The sequence below is a fragment of the Elaeis guineensis genome, chromosome 1, assembly GCF_000442705.2.
Source record: "Elaeis guineensis isolate ETL-2024a chromosome 1, EG11, whole genome shotgun sequence".
Lineage (NCBI taxonomy): Eukaryota > Viridiplantae > Streptophyta > Magnoliopsida > Arecales > Arecaceae > Elaeis > Elaeis guineensis.
The window spans coordinates 164,891,525-164,907,959 of NC_025993.2; the positions used below are offsets into that span (position 1 = coordinate 164,891,525).

Below are 16,435 nucleotides of genomic sequence, written 5' to 3' on the forward strand. Positions count from 1 at the left end.
ATATCGTCCACGTACACCTCCATGTTGCGTCCAATTTGATCTTTGAAGACCTTATTGACGAGGCGTTGGTAGGTAGCTCCGACATTCTTCATATCGAAGGGCATCACTTTGTAACAGTAAAGGCCCTTGGCGATCATGAAAGCCGTATGCTTCTCGTCCTCGGGCGCCATCCGGATTTGGTTATATCCGGCAAAGGCATCCATAAAGCTAAGCAGTCGATAACCGGACGTCGCATCCACCAGCTGGTCGATCTTCGGCAGTGGAAAGCTGTCTTTCGGACAGGTCCGATTCAAGTCGGTATAGTCGATGCAGATTCTCCACTTTCCGTTGGCTTTTTTCACCATGACGACATTTACGAGCCAGTCGGGATATGTGGTTTCTCTGATGAAGCCCGCCTCGAGCAGCTTGTCCACTTCTTCGTCGATAGCCTTCTGCCTTTCGAGGGCGAAAGATCGTTTCTCTGTCTTACTGGCTTCGCACCAGGGGCGATGTTGAGTCGGTGAGTCATTATTTTCGGAGGTATGCCGGTCATATCCACTGCCGACCAAGCGAATACGTCGGCGTTAGCCTTCAACAGTTCTATCAAATGCCGTCGCTCCGAGTCGGTCCACTGCGACCCGACCCAGACGACCTATTCAGGATTCTCGATCATCGGGATGGAAATCAGCTGTTCAGTCGGTTCACCCCGCTCCTCTTCTTCCCGTTGGTCCAGCTTGTCGACCGTCAGGGAGTCCTTCGATTCATTGCTTCGAGCAGAGATTTGGAAGCATCGTCGAGCGAGCTGTTGATCCCCGCGTATTTTTTCGACTTCATTTTTGGTCAAAAATCGGACCAGCAAGTGGTATGTCGAGACTATCGCTCTAAGGGCGTTTAGTCCGGTTCTTCCAAGTATGGCGTTGTAGGTCGAAGGTACTTGGACGACCATGAAAGTCATGTGGATGGTGCTTTGTCATGGTTCGATCCCAGCTGTCACGAGAAGAGTAATTTCACCTTCCACCGTGATGGCTTCCCCGGCGAAACCCACTAGGGGCGTAGAGACTCTTCTGAGTCGGTCGGTCGACAATCGCATTCGAAAAAAGATCGAGTAAAATAAAATATTAGTCGAGCTTCCATTATCTACAAGAATTTTTTTTACATCATAGTTCGCTGTTGTCATCGAGACAACAATGGCGTCATCATGAGGAGTTTGGATTCTCCGAGCATCCTCATCTGTAAAGATGATTACATCATCCTGGCGTGGCCTCTTTGTCGATTCTCCTTCAGCAGTCGTTCCTCGATCCAGTCGTCTGGAGATCATGTTGATGATTCCAGCAGTAGGTTGATTATTCGCTGCCTCTTCAGTCGGTTGGGGTTGTCGGTCGGGAAGGGGCCGAGCTGACGGATCCCTTCGGAACTTTTCGAGATATCCTCATCGTATGAGGTCCTCTATCTCATCCTTGAGTTGGATGCATTGCTCGATGGTGTGACCGTGGCTCCGATGGAACCGACAGTATCTCTTCCGATTGAGGCCCTTTGCCTTCAAAGGCGGGGGCCGTCGCAGGTATTCCGCTCCTTCGATCTCCATCAGGATCTGCGCACGTGGAGCGAAAAGAGGGGTGTAGGAGTCATACCTGCGATGCGTCGGTCTCGGACTCCGTCGTCGGGGCGACCTCGGGCTCCGTCGTCGGGGCGAGACCCGTTTATCGGTCGGGGGCCTGCTGAGTTCAGCAGCAGCTCGATTCTTCTTCCGCTTCTCCTTTTGACCCGTGCCTTCGGTTAGGCGTCGGTCGGAAGCTCCTTCGTCCGTGCGCATATATTTGTACGCGCGCTCCAGCAACTCGGCATGTCCTTGTCAGTACAGCAGCCCATAGCAGTCGTACGGTGTTTGGGGGGGCTGACCGACTATACGTCGGTATTCGGCTGCAGGACGTCGGGTAATGACCCGGAGACACCGTCGGCTGGTCTGGTGCATTGCGGGAGTCAGACGTCGGCTGCCACCCCCCTGACAGTGAGTCGGTATTTCGAGCTCGACCGCTTGGCCTGCCGGGAACAGTATAGGTCTGTTCGGCCGACATACCTCTGACCGAATATAGTCGGTAGCCATTGTCGGCAGTCGTCGATCGGTAGAGTCGGCATCGGTCGGACAGGTTCGATGGTAAGTCGGTGTGCAGGGATCGATCAGTATATCCCAACAATTTCCATATCAAGGCCTAGGTTTTGATCAAAGTACATGTGGATCGCATAAATTGAAGCTATCAAAAATAGAAATTGAATAGATTCTAACAGCATGCGAAAGTTAGTCCAAAATTAGATCCGACCTTAAATCAGTCCTAGATGGAGATCCAATCCAATCTAGGTCCACCAAGTGAGGGTTGGGTTTTGGTCTATCTTTCATACATCATGTGAATGTTGGCCAGGTCTAGATCAAGCAAATATGAACTTAAGCCCACCAACTTATCACCCAATTCATTAAGTCCGGTGGGACAAACACATCATCTTATGTTACTAAATACATTTTTGCTCACACATATAAATGTCTCAATTATGTTGATAAGCCATGCGGAGTCTCATTCTTGTATAGGACAATTCTATTAAGGGTCATATTTGAGTCAATAATCATCAATAGTAGAAATCAACTAAGAGTCAAATGTCAGTAGATACTAAATATTATATTCAAAGCCATTAGAAATTATGATTTTTTACATAAAATATCATAAAGAGGAAAAGATATTTTTATCATTGAAAAATTATGGATAAAAAAAAACTATATATCGGACAGCGCATGCATTGAAAGTACAAAGAAAGCACTAACCCTTTGTCAAAAATAAGAGCATGCCAGACAGTGCATGCAAAACAGCTCCCGAACTTAAATTCATATCAAGTCTTTAAAAACTTTTATAGAAACCCCTCTCAGCATCCAAAGGAGAAGGAGGCAAAAAAATAGAGGAAAAAAAGTCAAAAAAAAAAAGAGAGAACAACAAGGTCCTCAAAAGCATCATCACCGACCTATTTAATATTATCAATTCCACCTGGATTTGAGATTATCTACAGAAAGAGACTACAGGGCTATTCTAAAAACCCACCAAAGTCAAAACAATTGAAAAAAGAATGGAGCGCATCAAAAAGGAAAAAATCAGCATCGTCAGCAAGGACTGGCTCATCAACCCGAGCTATGGAGCGTCAATTTTTCCTATGAGATATGGATATCTGCAAAAATTTCAAAGAGGAATCTTCAAACTCCTCGTAAAAAGATAAGAAAAGGCACCATCCATCAAATCCTATCTCCTTTATGTCAATAAAAGAAGAACCTTTTGTCCCATCATCAACTTTTGTCAAATCCCAGCAACTTTCTCAAAACCCAAAGTATCAACTTTCTACAAAGATAAAGTGTCTATCAAATTTTAACAAAAAAAAAGTTGTATATCAGATAGCGCATGCATCGAAAGCACAGAAAAAGCATTTATCCTCTGCCAAAAATAAGAACATGCCGGACAACGCATGCAAAACTCCAAGACTTGAATCCAAATTAAATCTGCAAAAACTTCTATAAAAATCCCTCTCAGCATCCAAAGGGGAAGGAAGAAAAAAAATAGAAGAAAAAATATCGAAAAAAAAGAGTAAAGCCTCTTCGATCTAGAAAGTCTCTTCTAAAAAATCTTTGTATCTCTCCCAAAAAAACAAATACTCTAATTTGTAACATTACGAATAATTTTTTAATAATAAAAATAATATTTTCTCTATAATATTTTATAAAAAAATTATAACATTCTGTATAGAATGCTATAATATCTATATGATATGTTATAATTTTTTTAAAAAATATATATTTTTATTATTTAAAATTTATAAAAATTAAAATTATAAATATTAAATATATATTATTAAAAAATAATGACTGCGAATGAAATGGTACGCTCCAAGTAAAATTTTCTATACCACGGGCAGCGCTCAAAGGATTTCCCATGGAGGGTAACGTAGTGGCGAGGTGGGAGTGGCAGGTGCTATTATTCTCGTCGTACGGATTAAAATAAATAAATTAAAAAAAACTGAGAACCTTGGTTTGTCGATTCTAATTACCGAAATACCCTGCTTCCCTTTACATTGCTAGTCGTGCGACATGGTTCTGGGTACAACATACGAATAGCTCAGCAGTTCGGCTGTTCCATCCCAATCGGCGAACACATGTAATGATGGAAGGAACAAGCCAGAGTAACGAACACGGCAAATCAAATGGGTGCTGCAACACAGGAACTAGAACTCCTCTTTTCTTTTTCTTTTTCATTTTTTCGTGCGTTAGGAACTCGAGGGCTGACATTTGACAGCCTGCAGATGCGGCAGCAGAAGTACGATTTGCGGGAGAAACGACAACTGAAGGGGGGGACTGGGAAGCGGCCGATAATAGACGATGCTCAGTTGTCCTAGGCTTCATGGTGGCCTCATTTGGAGGTGTGCAGCGCACGACATGGCGAGACGAGAGAGAGAAGGGTAGGGGGAAGAGAGAGAGAGAGATGTATTTAATACATATTAGATTTAGAGTATTTTAGATTTTACCACCAAAATAAAATTATTCATTCATTTTTTATGTGTTTATATGGTGAAAAGGACAAAATGATAAATGGAGGCAATAGGATCGCAGTATAATGGCATAGTATTACCTCTGATCATGCAGGATAAAAAAAAAAAAAAAAGAGAGGCATGGCACTCCCACCAGATATGAAATACAAATGCTAATCAACCAACAATACAAACACAAGTTACGCAAAAGGAGCAATCCATTCTAACGAAAGGAATACCACAAAAGAATGTCAAATTCAAAGAAAAAAAAAAAAAGTAGAGCAAAGGTGATACCAAAAATATGTTAGTTCCAATAGGTCAGATGACCAGAAACATGGCTACAGAATTCTTTTTATGCTGCAAAATCACGAACTAGGGGGAAATATCACTTTCTGCAACCAGCAGAGATGTCAAGCGGTAAACATCCTAAAGGATGATGCAAATTGCAGGGATATCAACAATCATCTTTCATCTCTAAAGCTGATTCTACAAAGAAACGCAGCGATCCCTGCATTAGCACTGAGGAAGCCACTGTTGAGTTTACTACCACGACAATGCTCATAAACTCAATGACAAGAATGCCTGCAATTTTTGCACTACATAAATACTCTTACTCAGTGGAGGACAACGCATAGAAATGCCTTGCAAATGGAAATTGATTGTGGCTCCGGACAGGAATCAGAAGCAAATAAGTGGAACAAACTTATGTAACACTCAATTACATCTCAGAAAGATACCCAAAAAAAGACGATTCACCGTCATATTTTTAATATATTTTTATTCGGTTTACAAGGGGAGTATTTTTGTCAGCAACACTCGCACATATGTTGGAATAAATGCAGAGGTAGCAACAACCACCCGAATTTATGATTATAAACAGTCAATCTGGGGAAATTACCACTCAAGTCAATCCCTCAGTTCCTCCGGCATCCATGAGGACCATAACCTCTATCTTAGCCAGAAAATTGGGCCCGAGGACGATGTGGTCAACATCATGTTAAATATTACATCACAGTTCATAGAACTGTGGGTTAGCAAGTTATACACCTGCATCTTTCTAAAGTTAAGCTGAACAAATACACTCTGAGTGAAGTTTTACTAGATAATTCCAAAATAATAATAATAATAATACAGACCCATGAAACTGGCAATATCTCGGGAACTGGTCGGTATAAAAATAGTTCGCATCGCAGTTCATGCATTTGCCTATAAATTCATAACTCATATGGTCCTCTCAGATTCACCGCAGCATAACCAACTTAAACATGCACCATTCTATGAATTATAAGGCTTGGCATTTTTGTCATTAACAAATCCTGACTAGTTTCACAAGCCACATTATCTGATCTTCAGTGCACTATAGAAAAAGTTCCATATATGGGTGGTGTCAACAATTCAGTGCAATGGCTTAAAATTCTCCCTCCATCCATCCCAGAAGGCCATTCTCCAGCAAACAATAATTTCATGGCAACTAATCACATGTCAACCAAAGTTTCTTTGCATTGGAACGTGTTGGTGCAGAATTCCGCCGATACCGAAGAAGCTGGAGTCGAGAGGATCACGGCCACCGTCGGAAGTCCACCGATGCTGAAGAAGCTGGAGTCGAGAGGATCACGACCGCCGCCGGAACCTGCAAGAAAAGTCTAAACCAGAATTGGGGATGTTCCGGCAAGACCCTCCGACGCTCTAGTCAGTATTCTGCTTCAACAGAAATGGAGCACTCGAATGAAATTTTAGCAGAGTTTAAAGATAGTGCTTAGAACTTAGAGGAGAACGTATCTGGGGGATCTCTTTTATAGACGGGAGAGCGTAACCGATTGACAACGACGTCCGTAACTGCCTAGTAGTGGGCCGTTCGGGGCCACGTGGAGTTTGTTACGGAGAGTAGTGGTGTTCGTTGTCGTGACTTGCCGGAGAGTGGTGGGGCCACGTGGAGTTTGTTACAGAGAGTGGAGTGATGTCCGTTGTCGTGACTTGCCGGAGAATTCGGACCGGACGACTGAAGCTCGGTTGGGACGTCTGATGGAGCAGAATAGCTCTCTGTCTCAGCAATCTAAGAGAAGCTCGGATGTTTCCGAAGTTGCTGACGGGTTAACTGTTGTTGGGTGCCTTAGGCGTTGATGCTGCAGACGAAAATCATCTGCTGTAGAAATTCGGATGGAAACTTTCTATTGGAAAAATCCGACTGGAGTCCGATTGCTAGAGAAGTCCGTCTGGAATTTGTTTGATGTAGAAGCTTGTCTGAAGATTGTCCGCTGGAGAGATCCGGTTGCATGAGGAATCCGACAGAAGATCGACCGATAGCGGAATTTGGAAGGCGTTGTGGAAATTCGTCCGCTGGAGGAGTCTGGAGGACACTGTGGAAGATCGACTGCTAGAGGGATCCAGAGAAAATTTGTCCATCGGAGGGGTCTGGTTGGCACTGTTGAAGTCCGGTTGGCGCTATTGAAGGTTGATGGCTGGAGAGGTACGGAAGACATCGGAGACAGTCGGTCACTGTAGAAATCCGACTGCTGGAGCCCATCCGTTGTAGAAGTTCGTCTGGAATCCATCCACTATAGAAGTTCGGACGGAGTTCGGTTCTTGCAGAAGTCCGGAAGGAGGCCGCTTACTGTAAAAGCTCGAATAAAAATCAGTTGCCATGGAAGCCCGGATGGAGACCGTTTATTATAGAAGTTCGGCTGAAGTCCGCTTGCAATAGAAGTTTGGACGGAATTCGCTTACTGTAGAAACTCGGATGATATTCGGAAGGCGGTCGACCACTGTAGAAACTTGGATGGAGTCTAGTTACTGTAGAAGTCCTGCTGTTGGAGCCCGTCCGTTGTAGAAGTTCGTCTGAAATCCATCCGCTGTAGAAGTTCTGACGGAGTCCGATTCTTGCAGAAGTTCGGAAGGAGACCGCTTACTGTAGAAGCTCGGATGGAGACCGATTGCCGTGGAAGCTCGGATGAAAACTGCTTATTGTAGAAGCTCGACTGAAGTCCACTTGCCGTGGAAGTCCGGATGGAGACCGCTTATTGTAGAAGCTCGACTGATAGTGAAGCCCAAAGAACATTTGGAGCAATCCGATAGACGACTGAAGGAGCTCATTATTGAAGAAGTCCGAAGGGTACGATAGAAGTTCGTCTGTTGGAGGAATCTGGAGGATACTGTGGAAGGTCGACTGCTGGAGGAGTCCGGATGGTACTGTGAAAGCTCGGACGGTCGGGGGAGTTCAGAAAGATGTCATATAAGGTCGGAAGCCGGAAGAGTCCTGAGAGGGTTGACCTCTTACGAACTTCGATTGGGATTATTTTATACCCAACAGAATGTAAAGGCATAAGAGCTAAAGCTCACATCAGCAGTTATGTGTATCTTGCTTCTCCGCTGCTGCATGATCATTAGCTCTAGCAATGTTAGTTGACATAATACCAAGCTGTGAACTTTCTTTCAAAATCAGGTTTTTTCCCTTTTTTGGAAGGAAAGCCATCACTAAATACCATCTAAAAGCAACTGACTTCCTCAAACCTCAATACCCATATACTTTGGCTCGTAGGATTCTCTAACTAAAACCTAATTTTTCAACTGTAAGGGCTTTCAAATGCCAATATGCCCCCAGCTGGAGATCCACTTCTAGACTCAATTATGTTTTCCTTTCTTTCTCCCCTGAATAATTCTGTATCAGAACTTCAGTAATGACAAAAAGATCAGAGATCTTAACGGTGGAGTTTGCTTCTTGCCCATCACCACAGCCTTTTCTTTACCAAAATATGATGAGGAAAGCATCTCAAAGCAAAGAAAGATGAGGGATGAGAAGCAAATCTTTGGAACAAGTCAGATGCATAAAGAATCAGAACGGTAAAGAAGTTATCAGAAGTAATGATATTACTGAAAGAAAGAGAGAATACTCTTAGAAGTTGTTGAGAGTTTGGGTCACTTGGTCTTAAGAGTAAGATAGAAGAAAAGCAAACACACTGTTGTGAAAAGTAGAGAAGGTAACTGGCACTTAAGAAAATTAATATTAGGTTCTAGCATGAATGAAGAGTGGCTTTAGGACCATAGTTACATCAGGATTAGTATGGAGTCATGTCATCAATCAACCTTTAAAATGAGATATTAAAGCCATCCAATAATAAGAAAAGCTTTGGACAGGTGATAAAGGTGAGAAAAAGACACACAGACACAGACACATACACAAGCACAGACAAAAATGCACCATTCATAGCTTGAGTTCAAAGCCAAAGGAGAGGATACCTGAATGAATAAAAAGAAAAAGACCAAAAGTTTTGAGAAAATAATAAGGCAGTTTGCCGAGATAGAACATGTAGCAATTAAAGTTGCTTTTCTTGTACATCTAGGAATTTTTCGAGCACAGTACAGGTAAATTTTTTTCGTTGGTTCAGAAAGCAAGGACAACGTCCTGATGGCCCTTAGCTTTGACCATAGGTCATAGGTGATGTTGAGAGCCATGCACTTGTTATACATGCATCTATCATTCATCTACTGGTACAGAGACCCTAGATGCCTTATCCAAACCCTTCAGTCTAGCTTAAAGTACCTGCACCCTATTTTTAAAACACGGGTATTGGTATGACACTTGAACACAAATCCATAAGAACAAACCTCTAGATATTTAAAGGATTCCACACAAAGACACATACCTCCCCTGGCAGGCAAAACCAAGTCCGTGTAACATAGCAGCTTGGTGAATCTTGTCTGCTGAAGTGTTGCTTGAGAAAACTAGGAAGAGAGTGCCCATTAACTTACAGAGGAAGTGCTACAGAATATAAATAATTGAAAATCAGTAAAAACAAAAGAGTGCAAGGATGCAAATTCAAAGGCATCCAGGTGTGAAGGCAATATGAACTAACAGCAATAAATTCCCCAAACATATAGCTTTCGCTGCTCCAATTCCATTCAAATGGATGTAGAGATAAATAAGAATGCTCAAATAAGATAATAGCCAGGTGGATGATGAGTAGATGTACAGTAATCACTACTGACCGACCAAATTCCATCAAGACACCAAAGAACTAATAACAGGTTGATTTTAAAGCAAAATATTAAGAAGTCAAGAGGACATATGAGAATAAGATTAGTAGAAACGATGATGTTAATGCAAAACTCTAATGTAAATAAAGGGATAATTTGAAGAAACACCTAAGAGAAAATAAATGGAAGAAACAATTTGAGATAGGGTGGCCCAAACAACTTGTAATCTTATTTTGCAAATTTCTGAGATGTGCACACATCATCACTAATAGAAAAGCAACTCTCAAAAAAATAAAGAGAAAACAACTCAAGAATACAATTTAATAATATCAAAGAATGGCTGTGATAATAATTCAACATCAGCAGCATCCTTATGTTGCTTAAACTAAAGACCCTTAATACAGGAAAATTGAAGCACCCAAAGAAAAAATGTAGGCTTCATTACCTAAAACAATTACCAATTCCGCAGAAATATCGAAAACTACCTTCCTTGATGGCACACAACGGGCACCGTCAATTACTAATTCCCTAAATGATAATAAGTCACGATGAAACTCTTGCCCAGACATTAAGTAACTATTACTTACAACTATGCCAAATAAACAGGTTCAGTACTATAACTTTTATAAAGATAAGTAGCTTCCTAGGAAGTTTCCTATTCTCATGTTCTCACTTTACTACTCCATGAATGGTTAAATTCATGGGTTACTTAGTTTGCCCTTTATGTTCTCTGCATAGACTCTTCCTGTCTCAGGGAGCTATGAGGCATGTCGCCCGATTGCACGAGTGCATTTCGCAATGGATAAAATAAATCTGCTAAATTCATGTTCTAGTTTAACTGCAAGCCCTTCTCTTTCCTAGACTTGCCTTGGCCAAGGACATGGGCAACCAATATATAGATGGTATGTGTCAAGTGTAGCATTCATTGTAAGAATGTTCTCAAATTATGAAGGAACATGCCTACATCTATCGTATCAGCCCTACATAATTGGAGTAAGGCTGCTAGCTCAGATTCATATGAAGAATTGGCATCGAAGTTTTGGATTATTGCATACCAATGCAATATTTCCCACTAAAATTCTTCATTTTTTACAATTTGCATGCGCTTACATATGCAATTACAACTAGAAATTAAGGTCTAACATCCAGAATTAGCTATTCCCACATATTACAATGCCTCATGGTTACCCTTTTTTTTGAGTCAGATCTTGACCAAACGGTAAGAACTTAACCACTGGAATAATACAACAAAAGAAGAAAGGGTTGAAAAGAGCAAAACAAGCTTATGAAAGCAAAATCCTACCAACAACAACAATACAATACAGCCATAACCCTGATCTTTTTATTTGTAATCATGAAAAAGAATATATTAAACCACTATTGCACGGCAAACAGAAGGAGAAAAGGCATAGCAGACAATAGCTGACTATCAGTATATATGTATAGACACAAAAACTCTACCTACTGATAAAGTACAATGAGAAACTCATAAATTGCAGGATAACCTTAAGTTTCCCATCAATTTAAAGGGGCATCAACAGCAAGCATATTGGACCTTCAACATTCCTCCTCTATAACATGTTATAAGAATTGCCACTATGTCAATGTCGCTAATACACTTGCAAGATGACAAGGATCAGCTGTAACAGGAGGCATCCACAAAAAGAATATTGATGAACTTGCCTTGAAGCTAATCCACGTGATTCTAATATATGAGGTCAAAAGCAATTTGATATTACAAGAGCAAATGAAAGATTGTGGTTGGAATTCCATAACCTTTATATTAAGATGATCAGGAATGCAACATCAACCACGTGGGATCCAGAATCACATGATATTTCTTTCATTATCTTCAGTTTAAGAACAATCAAGCACCAGCAAACACTTCAGACAAACATATAATTAATCAAGCCATAAAAATTCTAAAGTTCAATATTACTCCATAGATGTGGAATATGTCATTATCAGACATAAGCATTACCATGACCAACAAACCTTATTGCATTTATTCTCTACATTCCTTTTTTTAGATCTTGATTATTGACTTTAAAATCAGAAACACGGCAAAAGAAAGAAGCCAACCTCTTATCTGTTTTCTATAGTCAGGTTATAATCTTTCTTAACTAATATGTTTGGATAGAAATTACTAGTATAAGCCTGACAACCAAATTGGAATACCGATTTTTCTTTGAGAAAAAATTAAAACCGTTAAAGGAAATCACATAATCCTCAACTTTTCCAGCATTATGCAGACAGTAAGATTACAGGACAATATATGCCAAACAATGCAGCATCTCTCTATTCTTTGAAAAGCTCATGCTTGACTATTTAAAGAGGGGGAAAAGATTGTGAAAACAAATAAGGTAATAAAACCTGCCGCTATTCAGTGCCTATCTAACTGGACTGGGATTCAGATGGAGTCTTTGCAACTATGGAGAGGGCGTGCAATCCGCTTTGCAACTCCTCTTGCAACAGGTCATAAACAAGCCTGTGCCTCTTCACCAAACTCTTCCCTTCAAACTCCTTGGAAACCACCCTCACATTGAAATGGGTCTCTCCATCATTATTTCCCCTAACCCCAGCATGGCCCGCATGTTGGTATGAAATATCCTCCACTTCCAATTCTACCGGAGACAGCTCCCTCTCCAATCTCTCCCTTATCCTCTTGCTTCTCCCGCCAACCCCCCCGCCCAAGCTTTTCTGCACCACATTGGCGTTATCCATCCCATCTCCATCAACCTTCAAAACCCCATAGGGTAGCGAATCGCCGCTCCCATTTGCACTCGAAATCTCTCTAAAGGTTGAATTTTTGCCAGTTTCATTAGTTTCTCCACCCAAGATCGAATTTTTATCCTCCAAGATTCCGCCTTGGGCACCCAAATTCGATCCCATGGAATCCGAAACCCCGTTTATTTCCGAATGACCGACCTGGGAATATAGCTGGAGGGCCTTCTGCTGCATGAGCTTGAGCATGTTGAGGAACCCGTTATTCCGCGAGGGCGTGAGGCTCTGTTGGAGGCCGAGGAGGCGGACGAAGCCGGGCGGAACGGCGGCGATGATGGGGGCAGGGGAACCCGAGAGGCCGAAGACGAGAAGGGCGGCGAGGCCCTTGGTGAGGGCGGAGTCAGAGTCGGCCTCGAAACGGACAGCAGTGGGGTCGTCGGGATCGCGGAAGGCGCGGACCCAGACCTGGGAGACGCAGCCGCGGACGCGGTGATCATCGGTCTTGAAGCGGAGGTCGAGAGGAGGAAGCTGGGCGCCGTAGTGGAGGAGCTGCTGGTACTTAGCCTTGGGCTCGGAGACGGACTGGAAGAGAGCGATGATTTCTTGCAATTTGGAAGGGAAGATGGAAAGATCGACGTCGGCCTCCCGCTGCTGCTGCTGCTGCTGCTGGGCTCGGACGGGCTCCGAAAGGGGAGATTTGGGTAGGCGTTGGAAGGAGATGGAAGAGGAAAAGAGGAGCAAGGGTTCGGACGGAAGGAAGGGGGATTTGGAGACGGGGGTTTTGGGGAGGATTTGGGGGAGTTTGGGATAGAAGAGGCGGAGAGAATAGGAGACGGTCGACATAAGGGAAACAGGCGGCGGAGAGAGAACAGCGAACAGGGAGGAGAGGAGAAACGAAGAGGAGCTTATTGATTTGTGTGAACTTTGGCCTTTGAGAAGAGGCCTTTGGTGGAGGCGAGAAGGCGTGTTGCTCTTGGCCTCTCCTTTGTTCCGCTTCTCATTTTTATCCTTTGACGTTCGGATACGTGGATGAGAAGATCCTGACCATCAAACTATTGAATCTTTATGGTTTATTCTAGATTCGGCATTTATATTATATGTTTAATATATATATATATATTTCTGGTTTATCTTAGAGTCGGCATTTATATTATATGTTTAATATAATATTATATATATATATATATATACACACACATACTAGCTTAGGACCCTTACGATGCACGATATATAATTATTTTTTTAAAATAATAAAATATATATAATAAAATAAATAAATAAAATTAAATATTATTTTTTAAAAATCATATCCAAAACATATGTACTATCCATCGAGCATGTACTTTGGGATTTGCCTTGCTTCACTTGTAAATCTTCAAATAGGTTATGAGAGAATTGTAGACATGCAATACATGAAATATAATTTTTTAAAATAATATTTAATTTTATTTATCTTATGAAGATTCGACTTGAGAGAGCTTAGAGCAAGATTCCTGATGCTGGTAATGATGGAGAGTAAGGAGATGGTGGAAGATGGCAGCTATAAGAGCGGGAAGTAGATCGACATCTGTGAGGGCTCGAAAAAGTTTGAGAGACTTGCAACCTCCACATAAAGCAATATCATATTTCATCAAGTGAATATATTATCCCATGGTCCAAAATAAAAAATTTTGATAATTGAGGATCCTCTCTAAAAAATTTTTTTTATAACAAAGCATAAGTTACGATTAAATTTATCTTTCTAAATTTAATTTATATTTTTTTTCTTAAATACCATATTAAATATTATAATAATCTATAATCTTTCAATAGTTGAACATTTTCAGCACTCATTATGACACCATATCCTATTTTTTTAAATTCTATCTTTTATAAATAATATTTTTTTTTAAATTTGGGATTCTCCGATCTTGTTTGTTTTTCAAACCTTCATTTTTTTTAGACAACATAGATTATTTTTAATTTAAACTTTTTTTAAAATTTTTATATATTATTGTTAGAAAATTAAAGAAATATTTGAACTCAACTGATTTGTGTTGGATTCATTCAAATTCACATCTATCTATTCTTGCTTTTAAATTTTTTTTTGAAGCAAATAGATATAATTTAATTTTTATTTTTTAAAAAATACTTCAAAAAAAAACTAAGGCTCTTAAGTCCCATTTACGAGTAGATACGACAATAAAAGTATAGACATAAAATCTAGTAAAATTCAAAATATAATACTTTTGACTAGAAAAAATCATTATTGCAAATCCAATAATTAAACTTTTTCCATAGATTTTTTTCTATTTTTTGACTATATGTTGCACCAAAATCTTAATTTTTTTCTGGTACGCCTAGTTTTACAAATGATAAAATTGGTCACTTGAAATTAATTAAGCAAGATTTTAAAGATTCTTACTCCTGATGCTGCTCATATTGAGTATCTTTGCCAACAAACCTGACCATACCAATCCCCACAAATGCGTGCCAGCTCTACTTTTTGTCGGTTTTGTATAGCAAAGTGTACCTCCAATCTCTAAAAAACATGTAATGATCTTGTGACCTATGGAAAAGTACTTAGAAACACAGGGGACATGCAATTGCCATCAGTATGATACCCATCCCCAACCCAAATTCATTATCCACATCAGCATATTTGGCAACAATACCTTTTGCACTCCAAAGTCCAGGCCATTGATCGTTACCAAAATCAGTACTCATTTGGCCTTCTAGCAGGATAAATCAAGATACAACGCAAACCTTTCAAATAACCCTCTCAACGGAGTAATCATGGATTACAGCTTTAATGACAATGGCTTTAATTTTAAATTCTAACGGAGCCTAGCCCCCTACGCATCTGGTGCTGCTTTCGACGGTGCTCTTCTCTTTACTCTCTTTTTCATCTCCCCTTTTCTCTCTACGTTGTTCCATCGAAGGCTCAAGAGATCAAGAAAGGAGGAGAAGGACCGCATCCACCAACGCAAGGTCCCAAGTCCAACAAAATAGAAGCAAAAGAAATTCCCCAAAGCCAACAGCCGAAGAAGCTAAGAAATGGCGGGTTTTGTGGGAGTTTTGCTCTCCGATCCGTGGCTCCAGAGCCAGTTCACCCAGGTGGAACTCCGCTCCCTCAAATCCCTGGTAACCAATGATCCAACTACCCTCTTTTCTTCATCTTTCAATCTTCGCTTTTTTTATGGAGCTGATCTTTTTCTATTTCGCCGATTGTAGTTTCTGTCAATGGGAGATCACGGAAACTCTGAAAAAAAAAATAATGAAATGGAACGAAAAAGAAGCAGGAAAAAAAACCAAAGGCTTCCTTTGTTTTCGTTGATTTTTTCTATGTTCCCCTGTTTTTCTCTCCCTCTATATATATAGAGGAAAAAATTGCATAACTTTTTCGCCCACACCGTCGTCTATACATGCCCCCCGCCGCCGTCGGTCCCGGCTGTCGGGCATCTAGTACGCCCAGCAGTTCTTCAGCACCGCCCTCTCCCAGCGCAGGCTGGTGGCGCCGTACGTGGAGGACGTGAAGTGGCTGATCCGGCAGCACCTGGTGGCACTGGCCGAGTCGGTCCCCTCCCTCCACCCCAAAACCTCCGCCTTCACCCACAACGACGACCGCACCGTGAACCTCCTCCAGGCCGACGGCACCATCCCATCGTTTACCAGGGCGCCATCTACAACATCCCCGCCATGATTTGGCTCCTCGAACCCTACCCTCGCACCCCTCTCGCCTTCTTCCTTCCCCCCACTCGCGACATGGTCGTCAAGCCCGACCACCCCCCGTCGACCGCTCTGGCTCCGTCCTCGACCCCTGCTTCTGCGACCGTTGCTCCCGTGTCTCAATCGGGTGGAGGCGTGAAACGAACGAAGCCGAACAGGGAAGCTGAGTCGATGGTGTTTTCTCAACATAGATGCATCCACGTGGCTCCTCCTCTTTTTTTCTAAAAATCCAAGTGTCAAACGGAGGCGTCTCTATTGAGAAGCCTCCGTTTATATATATATATATATATATATATATATATATATATATAATTTAAATTTTGCCATGACAGACAAATCACGACCAGTTTAGATTCTATATGAAATATGTCCAACTCAAGAGGGTCACGTTGTGAAAGACTTTTACTTAGATTAGAGTGTAATTAGAATATTTTCTTCATGGAATTCATATAAAACTCAAAGATCCATTTGATTGAAGGTCATCTAGCATGAAAAAAAA

At 41.4% G+C, this 16,435-nt stretch overlaps 1 protein-coding gene across 2 annotated transcripts; it reads right to left on the reverse strand.

Moving 5' to 3' along the window:
* Window positions 1–8,715: 8,715 nt before the first annotated feature.
* Window positions 8,716–13,183, reverse strand: LOC105060504 (sufE-like protein 1, chloroplastic/mitochondrial). Of its 2 annotated transcripts, XR_012135982.1 has the most exons (3): window positions 11,878–13,183; window positions 9,174–9,289; window positions 8,716–9,077 (listed from the first exon to the last, which is right to left on the reverse strand). XR_012135982.1 is itself a non-coding variant. In XM_010944240.3 (2 exons), the coding sequence occupies exon 1, from the start codon at window positions 13,069–13,071 to the stop codon at window positions 11,899–11,901; it is 1,173 nt and encodes a 390-aa protein (XP_010942542.1). In that variant the 5' UTR covers window positions 13,072–13,183; the 3' UTR covers window positions 8,716–9,289; window positions 11,878–11,898. The 2 variants fall into 2 exon arrangements, 1 of the variants encoding a protein (XP_010942542.1); XM_010944240.3 differs by having other exon boundaries at window positions 8,716–9,289.
* Between the last annotated feature and the right edge of the window lie 3,252 nt (window positions 13,184–16,435).

Bases quoted from the DNA above. Each gene is read 5' to 3' on its own strand.
- LOC105060504 (XM_010944240.3), bottom strand. From the start codon at position 13,071: ATGTCGACCGTCTCCTATTCTCTCCGCCTCTTCTATCCCAAACTCCCC.